This window comes from Temnothorax longispinosus, chromosome 6 (assembly GCF_030848805.1).
Source record: "Temnothorax longispinosus isolate EJ_2023e chromosome 6, Tlon_JGU_v1, whole genome shotgun sequence".
Taxonomy (NCBI): domain Eukaryota; kingdom Metazoa; phylum Arthropoda; class Insecta; order Hymenoptera; family Formicidae; genus Temnothorax; species Temnothorax longispinosus.
Window position 1 is genome coordinate 268,999 of NC_092363.1, and position 21,950 is coordinate 290,948.

Here is a 21,950-nt window from a genome sequence, read left to right on the forward strand (position 1 = left end):
TGTGACAAGAATATTATTTTTATAAAATTATTAAATTTTCAGATATTGTGCGACATAATTTCTTCGTGGTATCGATTGTTTATGACTTTATAATAAAAAATTGAATTATTAATCGTGCAATTATTTTATAATTATACAGAAATATTTTTTATTTATCAAGAAACGTTACAATGCTGTTATACAATTTTTTTGCAGATATTAATTACAAAGTAAAATGATTATTCTGGAGATTTCGTATTCATTATAGGAATCTCCCATCAAAAATTGTATTCCTACGGTGTAAATGAACTTGGAAGTTGATACAACGTAACATGGCAAAAAGATACTTTATGCGCATTATTGTAAGTGTTCACGAAGCCTATCTCCTCTTCTCTACATTAATTCAGCCGCCACACCACGCACTTCCCGTTAAACGGGATAGGCGTGACCTAAGCGTACGTAAAAATTCTGTTTTACCACTTGCTTATTAAGAGGCGAACTTTGCAAGGCACAAACTATATCTTGAACACGGTCGTGATCTTGAAGTAGTGATTTTAGACTAACATTTTATGAAGGATGAGGTAAATGCGAAAAATATAATGAATTATAATTTGAAATAATAAACTATTTTAACAAAATAGGAATTTAATGTTCTCAATAAAAAATATACATTAAAATTATCACATTTAATTTCGTATAAAATTCATGAACCTAGAAATCAAGTGCACTTTTATGAGATCCACTCGTGCATCCAACGCTAGGTGTTACCGACTCATCTTGCTCTCGTTGTGTTGTATCCTCAAATTCGGGCGGCAAATGTAAAACCTATAAAAACGGATAAATATAAAATTTTATATCAACACCAATTTGAAATAAAACAAAACATCACAAAATCTACTAACTTCTATGAGGAACTTTTTACGGCGTAATTTAAATACTAGATCTCTGTATTGCGAACTGCCGTGTGATAAGCCATTTAACGCGCACAATTTCTTAATGTATAAAAGACCGTGATAGTCCTTAAATAATGGATTGATTTCTTTTGCAGACCCCGCAAACGATTCTAATCCAATCGCTATATCCGACAAATGCTCAAGTCTCTCGATAACGTTATCCTGGAAAATATAGACTGTAAGATTGATCACTGTACAGGAATAAGAAAGTTCTTGATACCTACAGTATTATCAAAATTATTAACTGGTATAGTTAATACGCCGACCGCATAGGATTGCCTTAAAAGTGCTCTGAAGCAATATACAAATTTTAACAGGTCACGATTCGAATCTTTCTCCGTGTCACTAAGCCATAATCTTGATCCCAGAGAATGAATCGCGATTCTTAAAATCTTCGTTTCTTCATCCGGTGCTTCAGAGAGAAAATGTTGTCCATCGCGTAAAGTTCTCTCGATGGTGCATAATAAGTCAGTATATGCAGCGTTCTCAAATTTACTATTCTTATCCAGCGTCATTTCCTCATTATTTTGCCATTGTTTTATGTCAGCACGTTCTAAGAGATCCTGCTGCATCGGTTTTGTGAGATCATAATAATGACCAAATGTCTGACCTTCCGCAGGAGTTGGATCTACCACTTTCATATTCTGATATCGCCAAGCTATTTTCATTGGCTCGTCTACATTATTTGTAGGTTTTGTATGTTTCTCTGAATCGTCTACAACTGCAGGTAATCCTGACACAAGTTGAGAAGGTTGGACATCTTGAGAGGCAATTAGTACAGGCTGAGAAATGACTACTCCTTCAGCCATAAAATATTTTAATAAGATTTTAGCGTAAAAGCCGTACTTGTCTTCCTCTGCAAATAAACGTTTCATTAAACACACATATATATCAATCGAAGAAAATGGAGCGTTGAGTCGTAACAAGGTGTTGGTGTTCATATATTCTATATTTAAGTAAATTACATGTACATAATATACATATATTCCAACTTAATAAACTGCGTGCCGATCATTTGTCGGACTTGAAACACAGCTATCGTTGGAACATTAATACCCTTCCCTCCCCGGAATTAAATCGACGCGATTTAATTATTTAAAAAACTGTAAAGAATTTATTGCGAAAAATACCTCAGCCAGGATTCGAACCTGGAATCTCCTTCATTCCGTGAAGGGCGTCGTACCAATTCGACTACCGAGGCATGTGGTAATATTTATCACATATATATGTATGCAATGCTTTTAAATATTTAAAGAAACATAATTGTATAAATATACATACGAATTAAAAGTATCGAGCCAATAGGTAAACCTCCGCCTATCGTACTGTCTAAGGAAGGTATCCCTGTTGAAATGAGCAACTGTGAATTTCTTAAAGAAGGTTTCGTGCCTGATATGGTTGGCAGTCTAGTTTTAGGTTTTATCTCTCCTGGAATTATCCTCTTTGCATCTGAAGCCATCTAGAATTATCTGAAATACAAATTTTTAAAAATATTAACGTATTGACAATCTGAAACTATGTATAAAATCATATTTCATGCTGCTATTTTTTCCATATTAAAATTCTTCCTTTTTCATTAAGCACATGTTCAAATAAATAAATGTATAATAAGTGCCAAGACAAGGATGTTCAACTATCAATATATTTTATATTAGGGAACTCTTGTATAAGGCACCAGGAAGCTTGTTTCACTTCTGAAAGTGTAGAATATGTATTTAATTTTACATATATCTCACTTGTGATTCTTTTAATGTAACATAATAATTCACACGTTTCGAATCTCGTGCAAAACGTGTGCTTCAGGTAGACTGAAAAGTTTCAAAACAATTTGAGCGCGCTCCAACTGTTGCACCGTGGGAAAATTTGCCGAAATTTTTCTATGGTTTATATATTTTTAGAAATTAAATACGAAACTTGACACTTTACTCGGCTACGGAAAAATCTCTATTTGAAGCAAGTAAATCGAAACCATGCGATGCCGAAATGACGTTGAGCTTACCGTTTACCACGTGCGCAAGATTCTCACAGGCTTCGAAAACTTGCTAGTGTTCGATCGATCGAGGTACTTTGTGCCTTTACGTCACTGTCGACATAAATTTTTCAACGAGCCGATTACACCGCAATAGTCAATCGAGTCATACGTCATCGGATGAATAACTTGTCACGTGTATCGTGCGTCCTTCTCGCGTCGGCGTAGCGCTGACGTCATAAGTCGCAAGTGCGGAAAACAGCCTGAAAAGACCCAAATTCTTACAACGTGTACACTCTGTAATTAAGGAACGCGAGGCGTTCAGATTGTTCAGAATCGTTCGGGAGCTCGTGACACGAGGTCTGTTTGCTTCGGACCGACACCTGGCCGCTCGCAGTACCGACGTCCACCGAGCGGTGACGCCACGTTGGGCGAAGGCGATCGGCGGTTGGACGCCGCGCGGTGGTTTGACTGGTTCCCCGCGTCGCCATCGGAGGGCGGTTACGTCGCGGCGGCAGCAATTACGGTTCGCTGTTTGAACGGGATGTATGTTCCCGTCGTTGTACCCTACTCGCAGTTTCTGTTAATGGCACCGCGAGTTCGCTAGGAACGATCTCGAAGCGCGGCCTCGCACGCGTCTACGTTTCGGTCGTTTCTCGTCGCCGTGGACGATCGCGCGCGAGCATCCGGCGTGACAGCGACACGACGAGCGAGAGAAAGCGAGAGGGAGGTGAAGAGGGAATCCGTCTTGGGCGACTTTGCGACGACGCGGAGTGGAGCGGACTGAGGACGCGCGAGTGCGCGCGCGCGAGCGTGCGTGCATACACAAGAGACGGGGGTTAAAAGTGAGGTTATGTAATTGTTTTGGGGGACGAGATCGCGCGCGGGCGCTCGATGACACGTGATTCGTCGCGGCGGTCGCGTCGGATCGGTTCGTGCCCCGGGGTGTCGGCGCAGTGAAGTGAAGCAACATCCGCGCGCCGGTGCGCGGTCCAGAGTGCGCGTCGCGAGTCGCGCACGGTTGAGAGCCGGCCCGGCGCAGATCGCGCGGATGAATCGCGGAGCGTTTCCCGCGGATGTGCGCGTTCGCGGCAACCTTCGCTCCGGACCCGTCCAGAAATCGGAGCGATCTCTCGAGATAGTGGCGCCGGGCGCGTTCGAATCGCGAGTACGCGGGAAGAAAGATGCAACGATGGAGCGCGGAGACGCGCGAGAAAGAAGACGATAGATTGAGAGAAAGAGACAGAAAGGTGCATGCAAATTCGTTTCGTGTCGCGCGCGCGAGTGGCGACTGTGGCGAGACTGCCGAGACTGGCGAATGGTAGAGTGATAGATTCGAAGTGCGCACAAGACCGCGCAAGACAGCGCAGGAGAGTGCAGGAAGAACTCGTGCCGAGCCGAACCGAACGTTGAAAGCACTCAGCACTCTTCCCTTTCTCCCACCCTGCCCTGCTGGGCCGTCAGTGCCGTCTCGTTCCTTCTCCGTCCTCTCTCCTTGGCTCGCGCGCACGCCTTCGCGCCCCCGGCCCCTCGGCCCGCCGCGTCGCCGCGGCGCGCTTCCTTCTCGTTCTGTTCGGCGCGCGGCGTCTCCCTTCCGTGCGCGCCGCGCCGGTGCGGTGCCGTTTGACGACCTCTCGCTCCCGCTCCCACCCGCTCTCTTTTCTTCTCTTTCTCCAGACAAGCGGCAGCACGCTGCCCTCGCTCAACTACCTGTTGTGACGTCCAGCGCGCTCGACGCACCGGGCAAATCCGCCGTAAATACCCAGCGTCGCGTCGGCGTTTACTCAGTCTCGCTCCCTCCGACCAACGACGATCATTCGGCGGTAAACGCGATCGATCGCGAGTGACGATACGTCGAACCCGCCGCGGCGCGGAACCCCGCGCGTCAGGGAAGTTTTTCGTCGAGGGAGATTCGCGCGCCCCCCCCTCGCGCGGGGGAAGGAGGGGCCCGATTCCCGATTGTGAAACCGCGAAAGTCTCGGGTGTCGCGGGCTCCGTCCTCCCCTCCACCGTCGACCCCAGGCCAGGCAGGCACCACCGCTGACGAGAGCAGCGCGAGAGGAAGCGAGAGGCGGAGTGAGACGAAGAGAGAGAGAGGGAGGAGGACAGCACGCGTCCGTAAGATGGAGAGAGAAGGAGCGCGCGAGAGAAAGGACTCGAGCGGGCTCTTATCGTCGAGTTAGTCGCGCGCGGCGAACCTTCCGTCCCACCGTCTCATCGAATCTTCCGTTGGCGCGCGCGTTGCCGAGAGTGACAGTCGCGAACTCGTGACCCGAGAGCTGCTGCCGATATTTAGAGCTCCGTTGCGCCGCTCCGGCGCGTATTGCATCGGCTGGTGTCGCGGCTGGAAGGAGCGACGTCTTTGGAGCAAACATCTGAATCTAATCTACCTTGTGCATTGGATTAATTGTGACTCGCCATAGAACGTAACTATGAACGTGACTGTGAACCCGCGACGGCGAGTGTAGCCGCGATCGTCGCGGTCGTCGCGGAGTTTTGAAATATACGAGGAAGAAGAGCGGGGAGCCCTTGAGAAGGAGCGAGAGGAGAGGGAGAGAACGGGCCGTGCGACGACGCGCGCACTATCGCGCACTCGGTCACGTGGATCGGGAAACAAAAGGCGGAACGCGAGCGCGTTCATTGACGAGTCCCGTCGCGTCGATGCCGCGCGCGCCGCGCCGGTGGCATCGCGTTACGTTAGCTCCAACGTTGGCGCGCTCCGCCGTACACATGCGGGCGCGTGTGCACGACTCTGGAAATTGAATCGTTCGCGAAACAGCAACAGGAGCATCTCTCCTGTATTTTTTACGTTACCGCGAGTGGAGTGTTGCCTACGAACGACAAGGGGGGAGAGAGACGTTCTATAAAGAAAAGTGCGCCGTTCTCGAGAGAGTCGATCTTGACCGTGGTCAAGCCCGGCCGGCGGGGCCCCGGCGAGAGCGTCACACGCGGCCAGATGCTCCCCTGCGCCCCCCGGAAGTCAGGCACGATCGTCGGGTTGACGCCAGTGGGGTGGATGCGGAGGATGCGCGTCACGCAGACGGCGGCGAAGCCGGTGGTAGAGGACGACGTGGCCGCGCGGTCGGCATCGCGCCTTACGATCGACCACTACGGTGGCAACCATTGAGAACTGGCTTATCCTGCGGTGGATTTAGGGGGCTGTATGGAGGCCGGGGGGCTCCTGCCCCGTCAGCCCCCGCAAGGCCCCCCCGGCACCATCTCCGTGTGCGCGGGCCAGGGCCCGAACGGGCACGCCGGCAACGTCCTCGGCCAATCCGCGGCCGCGATCCACGAGTTGAACGCCAGTCAGCTGGGCATAGCCAGCCAGCAGCAGCTGCACCTGCAGCAACATCAGCATCAACAGCAGCAGCAGCATCAACAGCAGCAACAGCACCAACAACACCAACAACACCAACAACACCAACAGCAGCAACAGCATCAACAGCAGCAAATGGGCCAAGCACCCGGCATGGGTGAGGTACTCCCCCCGAAGAGGCAGGCGGTCGTGGACCGCCTTCGACGAAGAATCGAGAGCTATCGCCGCAGACAGACCGACTGCATCCCCAGGTTCGATCAAAGTTTCAATGGGTTGTGCGAGCAGAATATCCAGGACACCATAGCGCTGAAGCAACGCTACCTCGAGAGCAAGGCGAAGCGGCAAGCCAAGAAGACGGACAAGAAGCAGAGCGACCCGATCGGCCTCTCCAACGTTCACATGGTAAGTCTTTTTCGTCTCTTTTACTCTTGCTGCCTTCCTCTTCTTCTTCTTCTCCTCCGTTTTCTTCTTCTTCTTCTTCTTGATTCTTCTTCTTCTTCTTCTACCCGGTTTCATCGCGCCGAGCAGGCGTAGGTGTGCCTACGCCGCTGTGGGAATTCGAACTTGTTACAAAGTCGGCGTTTCTCCTTCCTTCCTTTCCCGCTGGGTCTCTTCGCCCTGGAGATGGAAGCGCGCGCGAGTGACGCTCTTCGCGTTTCGCGGCGACCAAACGTGTCCGATATATATACTCAGTGTACTACCTACGTCAGGGAAGAAAGAATCCCGAGATTCTCGCGCGAAATTTCGCGGCGAGTCCTCTAGCTTGACATTCGGCAAAAGTTTACATTTGGATGGTAATTCGATTTTTCTTTCCTGCGAAAAAAATCTCGGACTCGCTCACATTTTCGAGAGTGAGCGCGAAAGAAAAAATATTATCGCAAATATTATCTTTAGATCGATCTTATCGTTTTTTATCCTTCCAAAAGACTCGAGTCACTCGGTCGCACGTAATAACGCTGCATCATCATGTATCTGCTGCATAAAATTGTATATAAAAAGTTTTTTGGTAGTATTTCCTCCAGACTTTACGCAATCTTAGTGTTTCCTTTACTAAATCTTTGAAAAAAGCAAATTGCAACGCAATCCCAAATATATTGGAGATTGTAAGGGAATAAACCTAGTTTGTATCGCGAAAACAGAATTAATCGATCGTATTTTTGGTTTGTCTGCGATAAATTAAATTTCGAAAGTTTCCGGACGTATGTTGTGTCTTTTGGTTAACGGAAACGAGCAGATCAATAAACAGCTATCCTTTACATCAATCGATGTTAAAACGGAGTAAACAGTATCCATATCGGAGAGAATATCGGAGTAAACATTATCGATGTAATAGAATATCCCCGAATATTTGAATCTTGATAATGCTAATTTCTAAAGCATCGAATCGTTTTGGTAGCAAATGACACGCTTATCAATCGATAAGCAATTGAGTGAAGATAAGTAATTGGGTGAGGGTTTTATTTTTCAATGCCACGTATTGACCTAGAAATCTGTTTGTAAAACTGCTTTTTAGTCGAAAATAGAAAATAATTAGGTCCGAAGTCCGAAGTGTTTACAAGATGTGTATATGTGTATATAAAAAATTTTAAACATATAGATTTTGTATATATATAAATTTAAACATATATATATATATATATATATATATATATATATAAACTTATATATTATATATATATAAACATTATATATGTATGTACAGTAGATCCCGATACAACACAGGTTTATATAACACGAATTCGTATAACACAATGGAAAAATTTTAATATTTGTTTATTTTAAAGAAAAATAAAAAATATTTTACTATTACATCTTTAATATTTATTTTATATTTTTACAATAAACTCTTACATCTTTTATAAATATGTGTTTCCATATGCATAATCCATATATGTATGTATAATCTATGTGACTCGTATAACACGGATTCATATAACACGAAACACATCCCTCCTGTAATACAGGAGTCTACTGTATATACACGGTGATTCAGGATCTCTGCAACAAACTCTAAGGAATAATAGGTTTCACAGAAAGGATTATTTTTTGTCAAGCAATCCATGTTCTTTAACGCGTCGTTTAGGAGCTATACGACCGCGCAGACAAGTCTTATTTATTAGGTAACATTTATTACAATTATGAAATAAATTATTTATTTACTGCTTCAAGTATATATATTTGCAGACAGTTTACAGAAGGTTTTAGGAAAGTATCTACCCTGAACTTGATTGCATTCTGCGCTACAGTTGCTGCACAACATGACCTCAAATGTTCGATAGAGTCCGATAATCAATGTTACGATGGTGTCATGAATGCAATCAGGTTCAGGGTAGACACTTTGAACACCTTCTGTAAACTGTCTGCAAGTGTACTTGAAATAATAAATGAATAATTTATCTTATAATTGTAATGAAATGTCACCCAAGACCTGTCTGTGCGTAGCTCCTAAACGAGACGCGTCAAAGAACATGAATTGCTTGAAAAAAAAAATGATCCTTTTTGCGAGACCTATCGTTCCTCAGAGTTTGTTGCAGAAGTCCTGAATTACCCTGTATATATTAACATGGATCTATTAATCAACATTGAGTCTATTATATATGTAGGATATTTACATATAAGATTTGTCGTGCAAATGTTAGCGACATATTCGACATAAAATTCTATAATTAAGAAAAAAATGTAAATGATTGCCATTTGATCGTGCAAGGGTATAACTAATCTAAAAAAAAAGCTTGTTTATGCTTTACTAGAGGAATCGAATAAAAGACTTCAAATTGTTTTTTAATTTGATCGCGCTAATTAATTGCGCTGCTACTACGTTCGTCAAGAAAATCAATGAATTTAACACGGCGTTGTGAAATTGAGACGGAACAGGTGGACGCGTGGATCGTTAAGGTCGTAGGTCGCGCCCGTGCTAGTTCGCCGTGGGCGTTTCGATTCGAGACGTCCCTGCGTTAACCTTGGCTTTACGTCAATGCAGGGGCGTTCTTACGATCCTCGCTACGCGTAACGTCATTGTCACGAACGTCCCGCGCAAAATGTTTACGTAGAGACCTTTGCATATCGCGCACCCCCTATGCAAATATTCCGCTCTCTCAAAACAAATCGGATCATTAAAATGAATAACGAATTTTCATGGATAGCCCGGCATGCATTGACGCACACATTTTGCGATATATATAATTAGCCAGGAGTACATTCATGTTTCCGAAAATACAATATATATTTTGTTATTACAATTTGACGCATTCTGCAATGCGGAACCAACTCCAAAGCCTTACTTTTCTGGTGGAGCAAATTTTACGAAACTTTAGAAATAAAATTCTGGACCAATGTTATCTCAAATATTATGATCGAACTATAATCCTCCTCAAATACAATTCCATGTGTCATATACGTTTTTAGAAAACCAGCTGTCCACGATACAAAACAAAAATCAATATATAGAACTAAAAATCACAAAATATTCCTTATTGCATAACTTGTTGCATAACTGCATTTAATTAACAAAAATTGGAAGAAATCAAATAATATTCTAATTAAGAAAAGTTTCGAAAAAGTGCTCACTGGGAAAATTGTGGAAGATAATAGTTTTAAAGCAAACATAATTAATATAAAAAATACGGCTTAAAGATTAACACGTTATATCGAAGCGCAAAGTTATCGAGAGTACGAACGATGTATGATTTGCATGATTAATTCATACATGGTATGAATCGATGCACAGTATTTATTAGGTACCACTTGAAATAATTTGTTGAAGGCAATTGGCAACTCTCTCTCTCTCTCTCGTATGACGAAACACGCTGTTTTGTTGGCCGTAATTATTACGTTGTCAACACGTACGGGCATGTGATATTAAGTAATACGTAAATGCGGACGTCACCGGGGGCGCACTTTATAAATGTCGCGTGCGGCGCAAAGATGAACGATAACAACTTCCCCACATCCACAGCGGATGACGTCGGGTCATCGGTGTGCTGTACGTGTAACGTGACGTGTGCACGCCCGTCGTCCAACGAATCGCCATCAGCTATAAAGGTGATAGGTAACACACTCGCGTCACTCGAAAACTGTTACCAAGTTGATATAATTAACTCGCACGCTCGTAGAAAAGACCCGCTGCCATATATAAAATGCGGAGAGATCGCGGGAACGCGTTTATCAATGAACTGAATTTGATGCCGGAAATTCGAAGTGCATTGTAGCTCGCAAGATTTCGCATCCTTGTCGATGTTTGTTTCGTACGGGATTTCATTAATGAACTCTCTATAACACTAGAGAGACGCATCGATTGCTTTAGAAGTGTATTATGTAGAAAGCAATTTCCTTCGTATCGCCCCCTTTTACGTTTATTATTCTTATTAATTTCGCCAATCATGGTTAAATTTTTCACGCTCTTTGTGATATTTTAGCAATTTAAAAAATAACATGTTATTATAAACCTAAAAAATAATAATTTCTTTATTCACGAGTAAAATGTACTCGAATTACGAGCAGAAAAATTATTTTCTTTATCATTATAGACTTTGCAATCATAATTTTTACAAATCTATCTAATTCAGGTATATCTGAGATTAATCGATACAACGACGTCATTTTGTCAAGGAATACAGCCGCGCAATCGCGCCACGCGGTTTGGTGCTCCGCTCTCGCGATATCGTCCGATTGATAGCACATTATCACGAACGCGAAACGGAGGGGGTGGCGCGTGAGGTGGGAGAGAATCGACAGGAAACACTACTCGACACGATGTAATAGGATCGCCGATAATCGCGCGTACTTGCGCGGCTTCACCTTCTCGGTTCCTTTTTCTCTCTCTCTCTCTCTCTCTCTCTCTCTCGTTCTCTCTCTGGTTCACCGAAGCTACCTCGCGTACGCGCACGTGTCCAGGTCGCGGTGCGTGTAGCTGCGTGCTCCGCGTTCCGCTCATTCATAATCGCAGTGTCGGCGCGCCGCGAACAATGGGGCGCATGAACGGTGGGTCACCATGAACGGCGGGGGAAAGCTGTGGGAATCGCGATTTCCGCCGAGAAGCTAACCGCGGTGAACCAGATCCTGAACGCGGGCCGCTCCTTCCTTTCGGCACTCCCGATCCGCCTGCTCTCGATTTGTTTCGTCGAATCTTAGGGGAACGATTATGCGATTACAGAGATCTATTATTGAGAGATAGATTAAGTAACATGACGATAATACGCGATAATACGATAATGAATCATAAAATTTGGTTCGTTTTATGCAAGCAAGAAACTTCAAAATACAATAAAATGAAAAAGACATTTCATTAAATTTTATTGTAACTTCGAATTCCTTAAATAATAGTCTGTAATTTTTTTGTAATATGTAGAAAATATTACAAGAAAAATGTAACGACTGTCCGAAATAGTATTGTTATTCACGTGAGAATAGAAAAGGAGCATGCATAATTTATTATTATGAGGAATTACATTACGAAATTATATCAGACTATTCACAACCGGATGGATACGATTTCTATCTGTATAATTTTTATCTAGACAGTTATCTATATGATATTGCGGTTTCACGAGAATTTCGTTCACGAGAATTATTAATAATATATCTATTGATTTTATCAAAGCCCGATTAACAGTTCACATTTTAACACGAAGTTGTACACTATCATACACATTTAGAAAATATTGAGAAAATTATTCGTCTATTTTAAGTTTTAAGTAATATTTACGCTCTTACATATTTGTACTCGGAGTTTATCAAACTTAAATAACACTTGAGTCACTTTAATCATGTGAGCGGAAGATAATTTAAGCCACGCTGCCCTAATTAATATCTCACGTAAAATCCAAGTGAAATTGTTCCTGGTAATTGTTAAATTTGTCTTAATATTTCCTGTAATACTATAAAAAGGAAATTACTTTTAAATATTTGATAATTGTTAAATTTATCTTAATATTTCTCGTGAAAAGAAATGCTGCAAAAAGAAAACTATATATATAGTTTTACACGTGTCTCAAGCAACGAAATAAATTTTTAACGACCTGCACAATAAATGCGCGATCTGCACAAGATTGTTTTGTCGTTTACTCGTGTCCCGTCCTTATTCAAAGCCGCGAATGACACGTGTCGGACGTCAGAGTTGCGGCTCGCGACAAGGATGTCACTCCGACTAGATCGTCAGCGGTGCTCAATCGCGGCGATGCGGTCATACGGGGACGATCGCGCGCGACCGAGCGATCGGTTGCGGTGTTGCACGAGGGAAACTCGAGGTTATTTGTTCGCGTTCATTCTTATCCTACCTCGGGAATGAGTCACTTGCCGAGCGGCGAACGAGACCGACGACATCAGTCGCAGTGGCACTCATCCTAGCAAACGAGACACCGTTGTTTTGATCGAGCGACTTTTGCCTCGAAGGTGCTCAATTCTGGCAATTGATAATTCTACAATAGATATATCTCATTACGGAATATCGTATTTTAGTTATAAAATTTAGGAAAGAGGATTATATGGAGGAGGACTTTAACTACAAAATTTTATAATATCAGTTTTACAAAATTAATTTAATCTGTTCTCTTTCTCGAGCCGTCTTGGTACAGTTCGTACTCATTGAAGCAAGTTATTCATTCGTGTTTGTTCGCGTTCGCTCGCTCGGTCTGGATCCGGCTTAATAAAAATTATTTTTTATATTATTGTCCAGATAGAATTCTTATAATTCTCTGCAAGATTAGATTCTAATTCTTTACTTTTCCCAATATGACATGCCGCGTTCATATTTCTATATTTTTTAAATATTTTTTAAAAATTTTCGCGTATATCGAACATGCAATGTATTTAACGTCGCGTATTATAACTAGTATAACTTGATATTAAATGATTTAGAAAACAATTTCGAGGTGCATCGTTGTCCTTCGGGTTTGCTTTTAATATTTCAGTCAAGAATAGGCTCTTCTCAAAGGCCGGTGCGTGAGCCATGGCACTTGGCTAATTGTAAGCCATTGTATTCGTCGAATTTAATTGTTATTGAATAAAAGAAACTCTGCAAGGAATAAGAGAGATTGCGGTATTTTAGTTACACCTTTCGGTCGGGCGAAACGACCGCAAACAGTCACGTCTCGTGCGCTTAATATTACGCGAAATGGTCGCGAAAGATCTTACCGGCCAAGTGAATAGCAATTTGTTAGGACCAGAGAATTTTTGTTAGCCGTTGTTGCACGCGCGCGCGCGCACATCCCTTTCTCATCGAGAGTGTTTTCTTTCGAGCCGATCGAGAGAGAACTCAACATTCGTTTCAGCATGGTCATTATGCTGGCCCGACAACTCTTATTACGACCCATTAGTCGAACGCCCACCGACAATTTAGGACACCGTATAGCTCTGAGATATTAGACGTCTCGGTTACTCGTCCCCATGGTGTCGGCTGAGTCGGCTCGTAAGAATCGAATTTGTTGCACGACGTTTCGCTGTTTTGCTAGAGACCCGGTACGACTGCTAAAAGCTAGGCGGGCCCAACCTTTTTAGACCCGTATTTATCGTCGCATTTCTGCTGAAGAAATTGGCAGAAACCAATTTTCACAGACGCGACACGGTTTAATAAATGGATCTTGAAGCTCAATTTAATAACGTCATATTTGCAATCGCGATACAATCGAGAAACTCGAATAAAATCTGTCTTGAAATGCAACAATCCAAGTTCTGTCTTTTTGCGATTTAATAACCGAGCCTTAAGAGATGATCGTTTATGTACATACGTATTAGTAGTTTTTAAATGTCGTATCACTTGAGTGTTGTATCAAAGAAAACAAAGTATTATTCACGTATGCTCTGAAGATGCTTAAAAAACAGCGTTTAACAGTTTGAATAATTTAATTTCGAATTTAATTGTGGAGAAGCGGAATAATTATCCACGTATAAAACCTAATTTAAAGTTCAAAAATAAAATTAAAATTTTTACAATAAGAATACTATTCTCTCTATATATATTTTTTCTTATATATGGAGGGATAAAAGCGATAGTGGTGTAAGTTGAATTTTTTAAAATATTGACTCGTGTGCATAGATGCAATTTATATATTGTGTATAGATTTTTGTAGAGAATTTCATGATCTTTCTTTTTTGTAACCACCTTAATTGACCTCCGAGCCATACAAAACGAGATTTTTGCAAAAAACTGATTTTTGTGACCTTTGATCTTGAATAACTTTTTTAGCGCACCCGGTATCGTTCTCTATTTTTAATATGTTATTTAAAACAACGAAATAAAGCGATAAAAAAAATAGTGGTTACTAGTTTTTTTGCACAGAAGCCATATTTTCGTCTAAAATGACTGGCCTAGGAGCGCGAGACGCGCGATAGTACAATTAATTTGCCGAGACGCACGCAACAGAATATTTGGAGCACATTCAGTTTATAATATGTTAAATATTTCGGAACGGTGACGGTGAATCGCGCGCGGTACACGACGCTCGGCGTTTGTTTTCGCGGCGCATGGCGCGCTGTTTGTGTACACAAGGTCGCCGCCCCTACCATTCGTATGCTGACACTCGACACAGGCTCACAGGCAACCAGCCGCGCGCGCGAGCCGCTTCAGCCGCTCCGTCAGCTCCGTGCGTCCGTAGTGTTATTATCCCTCGGAACGCGATTGAAACAAGTACCAGGAGAGAATGCGATCGTTCCCCATGAGCAATTAGCGATTGCCCACCCGGGCGATTGATTAACTTCCGCGATTAAACGACCCGCAAGCATATAGAAACGCCGACAGTTTCTCGAAGATACATATTTCGCGCGGCTTATTAGCTCGAAATGAGAATCGAAACGATGGAAGATGAGAATAAAAAGTCTTTGTTTTTTTTATTTATTTATCACAATATTTAAGGCCATTGCACGTAACAAAGTTTTAGTCATAATCGTAAGGCCGTAAGAAAATAGACCAATCACACTCGATTATTCTTCGAGCTCAAGGAGAACAATCGACTGTGATTGGTCTATTTTTTTACGGTCTTACGATCATGACTAAAACTTTGTCACGTGCAATGGCCTTTACTGTAATATAGTTAACACGTTAAGTACTAACATGTTTTTAAAAGAGCTTTTATTTTACATTGTTTATATAATCTTATGGACGTTGAAGAGAAACAAGATATTCATACATTATTTGTATGAAATAAAGATGTATCTCCATAAAGTATAGTAGAGAAATATGATTAATGTTTGGTAGATTACTTTATTTTTTCTGTATCTTCCAAAAAATATCTCTTTAATATAATATAATTTGCGATCAGAGCATTTGATTTCTCAAACGTTTGGTATTTTCTTCCACGTAGTGCACACGTAAGAGAAAGCAATACTTAGAGTTTTTTTTAGTAGGAACATAGTCGCACTGGAATTATAATTTATTCTTCATATAATTCAATTTTTCAAATGATTTATTTAACTAAAAAACGCGTTAATAATTAATTAATTACATTTATTGTTATAATATGTCAGTTTTATCCTCGTCTTTCTATCTATCCCACAAATGATCTTATGTAAGACCGTGATCTATCCATATCTTATTGATGATTTAGCTTGAAACAAAATAAAATGACATGAGATCCGATAATCGCGGAATAGAAAACATTCTTATATAGATCATGTAACTTATGTAGAATGTGAACATGTTACATTAACATTAGACTAGTAGCATTTAAAAACTTGATATCGAAATAATATTGCCAATCTCATATTAAAAACAATCTTAATACAATAGAGAGCATTAGTAATATAACGAAATTTTTATATTGAAAAATTATGAAGACGTATTAACTACATATCACATTTACGAAAATATGAAAAATTTTTATTGAATAATTCTGATTGTGTTGGATTTTACATTATTTTTTAGAAAAATTAACATGCCTTTTTTAGAAATGGAACTATTAAGAAAAGATCAGATGTAAAAATTGTTTTCGAATGTGTTTGCTGGTTATCAGTTATCATTTGTTATCGTTTATAAACAAAGTTTAATAATTGAAAAAGAGAATAATTTATATATAGAAATAATTGTATTATTCTTATGTGCCAAATTTATTTTAAATTATGAGAAGAGCACGAGAAGGAGGAAGTTTCTGATATGTATATGATATTTGTGTATCATAAATATTATATCTTAATTAATCACATCTTAGATTTTTGAGTCTACTTCTCAGCCAAGTATAATCTTCGTCGTTCAACAATCTTTAAATGTAACTATTGTTCACGTCTTAAAACGTGAGATTTTATTCTTAATATCTCATTTCATACGCTTTTAAGATGTTATACAAGTATCGACTATAAATGCGGATCTTATATGTAAGATAATTTCAAGGATATATCTCACGTCCAACTTTTCATTTCTTGTACTGAAGGATCCGTCAATCATAATTTGAAATTGCGAGTTACTTTACTAAATCGATTTATCGTTTTATCTGAGAAATTTATTGCTCGCGATTAATTTCTTAAATAATATGCTTGTATCTCAATCGATTTACAGTAGAAATAAAAATTGAAATAAGGATGGTTATGTTGTTTTGTGTGTAACGTGGAAAATAGCAAGAGAAAGTTTTAGATACATAATCAGAACTAGTTTAGTCCAAAAGCACGCAAGAAAAAGGCTGTCATTTGGAATTAAAATTGGGTGACTTGAAATACATAGATCTTTACGATTTTTTCAATTTTAAAGAAATGTTGCAAACTTAAAATCGATAAGTATATGATTATGAAACGAAAAGGAAAGACGCCTCGGGGCGACGAAAAAAACAGAAAGAGGCCAGTCGGACTTTCGTTCCACCTACGAGTGCGTCCGTTCACAACTGCGAGGCGCGCTTCGCGTCTCCGTCAAATCGGTACTGTTCAGCCTTGGACAAGTAGACACGACAATGACAGGAAAAGACAGACGACACCGGAGATAATGGTGTCCGACGACACTACGACTTTCCGTATGCATGACGATTTGCATCGCGCATGACAGCGGTTCTCACTAATTGTAAGTAAGCCGGATCCAGATCAAGCAAGCGAGCGCGAACGATCGCGAACGATCGTGAACAAGCGTTTACGACAAACACTTAATCTTTCTTCTAATATGTTAGCGATAAATAAAACCTTTTTTGGTCGATGTAAGTTTGTGTTCGTTCGTGCTCGCGACGCCATCCACGCTCATTGAAGCAAATCCGCTCATTCGTGCTCGTTCATGCTGCTTGCTTGATCCGGATCCGGCTCAAGCTAGCGATGACGAACGGAATTTCGTGGAATGCCATTCATGATCCGATCGAACACAAGCGCCGATAACGATCGAGTGTTATCGTAACGGTCTCTGAACTCGTTCGCCGTTGCATTCCGATGTTTGATTCGTGTATGCACATAAATGCATTATACAAGGATTTCCACGCAATAGCCACATTCTCCCTTCCTATTTTCTCTCTTTGATATGAGACTAAATATATGTTATTTCTTATATCATTTTTATATAAAATCCAGATACCTATAATGTGAGAGATTTACGATTTTTCTTTAAAATTCTTCAATTTTATCTGAAATTTCGAAAAATGAAGATGAATATTTTTCATTTCATATTTCTAAGTTCTGATACATATACATATATTTATGTATATATATTGTTAAAAATAAAGTAATTTTTACTTGAAAACGCGGTGTAATGATCCACGTTTCAGGTATGTAATTTTCGTAATTAAATAGAACAATAATCGAATTACTTATATTTCTCCTTTTTTGTTTTTAATTTGATTGTTATTTATTTTATATTTTAATGATACACTGTTCGAAAATTTGTGTTAAATATAACATAAATCACATCCCAAACGGTCCACTCAAATTTTGGTGTTAATTTAACATAATATGGATATGTTAAATGGTAACACCGATAGGTACTATGTTAAAATATTTCAAGAGAAAGAAAATGTAATTCTGATTGTAATTTGAGGTTAATTATGTGTACAATTAACATAACTTTTATGTTGAAGTTAAGATTGTAAGATAAAATCAACACTCTTTTTCCTTTCTTCCACCGAAAGAATATAGCCTGCTGCGTTATAACAGCTAAATTTATTTAGCTATTATATTTATTTATATTATACATTAATAGATATAAATATTAATTTATGCCGAAAATTATTTTCTTTTTTTCTGTCGTTTATCACTCACTGCTATCAGCGCTATGCAATGTCCTTGAATATCGTAAAAATTGTATGGAGTAGTTTTTGTGTAATAAATAAGTTTTATTGAGATAGGCGCGATAATGGCTTCGCTTCGTAAAATTCGATAAAATTACAACGCCATCAGCGACTCGCTGAAGCGTTATCTTTGTGAAATGCAGATTGCCTTGTGTTCGATTCGCAGAATTTCAAGGCTATATCGGCCAACGGCGATGTTTGCGCGATAATCGGAATTGTATATGCGCGCGCGAGGCTGTCAATATATAATACTCGAGGAAGCGCTTCCAGAAGACACAAATTATGACCAGCAGACATACACACACATACACATACACGCGCGCGCGCACACACACACACACAAAAGTTTGCTTTGTCGACGAGGTGGCCGAGAAAATGCGAGTTACCGCGCATCGACAAATAAAACTACGCGAAAGTAGCAGTATTTTGAAACACTATCAGTGTTATTATCGGCGCCGTGTCGATACGCTGCGTCGAAAATACTCAATATAGAATGCACACGTCCACAATGTCGGTAAAATCTCACAAATGTTTTCAGAAGTGTATAATTACTCTTAAACCGTAATTTGCCGATAGTAACCGCTTCAAGTGCTATAATAACGTTGCCATTACTGTCTTCGAATATCGTATATTGCTAGGGAGAGATACCGATCCATATTTCAAATATTATACAACACCGTGAATTGAAATATAATCCGCGACGAGCTCGTCGTGCGACGATTCGCTTATTGTCGTGCTCAGGCGAAAGATAACGTTATCATGACAATTCATGTAAGGTATTGTTGCAGTTATTTTTTAGCACTATACACATATTATATGTATATTAAATCCTTGTATTCCGACAGCATATGTTGTGCAAGAAAATGGTGTACATGGACCAAATACTCTTCCAGAACGAATTAATAAAAAGTGAAATAGCGGGATTACCGTGTCACGAAAGACGTTTCTGCGATCTTCTTTGTTTTTTTTCCCCGTTTGATAAGAGCAAGTGTACCTCTGACGCGCATCCCGCGAGATTCGGGATATGCCGATGCTACGTTACGCGACGAGATATGTAACGGGCCTTCTTGGAACGTCGGGGGCTGGAATTCGTGGCCGTGTTCCGACCACCCAAGCAGTTCCGCCGGACATACCGAGCGCGCCTTTCGGAACGAATCGAACGCGGTTTCGCCTCGGCTTGATTAAGTTTATGAGCGAATCGCGAGCGCGGTCATAATCACGTATGCGGTGCAGTCGATCCCGTGAACCCCGAGAATCTTCCGAGACATGCACCTTGGCTATATCTGCATGGCTATATCGCCAGTGAGGGAATACGTCGCGAAACGACAGTTACTCTCTTCGTTGAATAAATTGTGTGAGTTTATCGAAAGAAGCTTTATGTGTAAATCGTTCCACGAACTATTCCATTAGCAAAAATTAATGAAAAGTGAGTTTCTTGTAATTTTTGCAGTCCATTTTTGCCTGCTAAAAATATAGAAGATCCGAGAAGATCATTTATGTTATCGCGAATCCTATACAGATATATACTTGCTAGTGAAGAATTGAAGATGCATATTTAAACATCTGTCAGCCATCATTTTTTTATCAACGCCGTCAACCAACTGGGGCTTTTAAGCCCACCCTATATTATTTTTATGTTCTAGATTTTTAAAAAATCCAAACAAATTCTGAGTTACTTGTCAACATCTCTACTACAATATCCAATAGCTTTTTAAAGTCAAATATTAAACCCAATTGTTTATACAAAGCGAAATTTGAACACAAATGGGAAAAATGGAAATTTGTTTAAAAATTTATAACTTTGAGACAAATAAATATTAATAAAAATGATTGCAGGGCTTTGTACAGGGCTTCAGACTACGACCTTTCAAAAGAATGTAGTCTTATTTGGGTCGACTCCAAAAAGTATATTTATTTTAACAAATAAAAATGTTGAAACTTTCAAGAGGTTTATTTGTGTACTAAATACAAAGAAAAATAAACGTTTAACTTTCTTTCGCATAGAAATAAATTTTTATTGTAAAAAATTATTATATAAAATATCGTTACAAATATAAAAGAAAATTATAAATGAAAAGTAAAAAAGTATCGTATTGTTCGGCGTTTCTCTCTGCTATTTTGTAAATAATGCTCTATTAATGACAGAAGTGCTTTAATTAGCAAAAATTATTAGAAATATAGTGAAAAAAAAGAAAACAACATTTATTTACGCCGATAAACACTAACGCCGTCAGCGGCCTGTGTTGTTTAGGGCACAGACTTTATTTTGCCGTATGTAACCGGGTCGTTACATAGTTGAACACGCATTGACGGAAACCGTGGCAGCGAAACCCCTCGACTGCCAACTTTTTTTAGAGGGGGGGGGGTATCAAATACCGCCTTCTTCTCTCCACGAAGAAATGCAAAAGAGAAATTTTGCTTGGGTCTTTAAAGTCCCAAATGGCTGACAGAGGATTAATAGGCACAAAATAAAGTCACATATTTTTTATGCTCTCTCTACCTTTTTGACGAGCCGACAGATCGTTTTAGAATCGACGAAGAATCATAATCATGATTTCTATAAAATGAGATACGAATGGAACCATCTTCGAGACCTTTCACCGGTGTCCCTCAGCCGTGACCAAGGCGCAATGCAACACAAAAGCCTCGAAATGCATCCGCGCCGTTCCGAGAATCGTTCGTCTCGCGGACGCTCTCGTAGGTCATTGGCGAGATCTCGAAAACGAGCGCGCGTTCGTATAGTGCGTGTGTGGGTTCGAGCTTCCCGCGCTTATGCATGTGCAAGCGAGGGACGAATCCTTCTCTTTCTCTCTATCTTTTGGCTAGGTGACCTCTCCAGCACGTAATAAACACGGGAGCAAACCTCCGGCGACGAGGCGCGGACCGGGGGCCGTCGGCGTCGGGGGCCCCCTAAACTAAAACGTGCTTACGTCTCTCTACGGGACGACGCGCTGAACACGGCCAGACACGCGTCGACTTGCTCGATCTCTGGCGGCACGTTCGAGCGTCGCGTCGGCCGCTCGAGCCATAATGCCCGCTGAAACGTTTGCCCCTTTACGGCTGCACTCCGACAAGATGGAGGGTGTTACATTCCGGACGTATGACGCATACCGCCGAACGGGCTTCGGGCGATCCCTTTCCTTGCGGCCTTGAGACTTTCCAGATCTCGAGGTGCCGTCCGTTCGGGACACCGCTCGATTTTTGCCGTTCGACATTTAACGGTTCGTTTACGACACGCGACTTTGTTATGACGCCGTTTGCGGTATCGTTGTAGCAGCTCGTATGGGATCGGCTCCTATCGTCTGCGCGCGTCACGTGATGCTCCGTATATTGTAAAGTGCGCTGTATTATGAGAAGTGCATATAGAACGAGATTTTTATACGGGTCGAGAACTTACGCGAGAAACTTGTACGAACATGAATTTTACAGTTTTTCGTATGCATTCCACTGGTATCTCTTCTTGGCTGGCTCACATGGCTCGCTCTCGAGAACGCGTGTAATGAGCGACAGGCTTAATCTGGCCGGTCACGTACAAGTTAGATGGTCCGCATGTC

The 21,950-nt window shown here is 41.1% G+C and overlaps 2 protein-coding genes across 3 annotated transcripts in view; one reads left to right on the plus strand and one right to left on the minus strand.

Annotated features, from left to right (window-relative positions):
• Positions 1–606: 606 nt before the first annotated feature.
• On the minus strand, positions 607–3,736 carry Elp4 (Elongator complex protein 4). 2 transcript variants are annotated; one of them, XM_071782321.1, is made up of 5 exons: positions 2,932–3,736; positions 2,214–2,401; positions 1,157–1,788; positions 882–1,094; positions 607–804 (listed from the first exon to the last, which is right to left on the minus strand). In XM_071782321.1, exons 2-5 carry the CDS (start codon positions 2,389–2,391, stop codon positions 691–693), a joined length of 1,137 nt encoding a protein of 378 aa, XP_071638422.1. In that variant the 5' UTR covers positions 2,392–2,401; positions 2,932–3,736; the 3' UTR covers positions 607–690. The 2 variants fall into 2 exon arrangements, with proteins under 2 accessions (XP_071638422.1, XP_071638423.1); XM_071782322.1 differs by lacking the exon at positions 2,932–3,736 and adding an exon at positions 2,669–2,899.
• A 719-nt stretch (positions 3,737–4,455) lies between these two features.
• Mam (uncharacterized) overlaps positions 4,456–21,950 on the plus strand; it is a 182,149-nt gene continuing 164,654 nt past the window's right edge. The window contains exon 1 of the mRNA XM_071782319.1: positions 4,456–6,619. Within this exon, the coding sequence (XP_071638420.1) occupies positions 6,065–6,619 (555 nt within the window). The 5' untranslated portion in view covers positions 4,456–6,064. The remainder of the gene's footprint in view (positions 6,620–21,950) is intronic.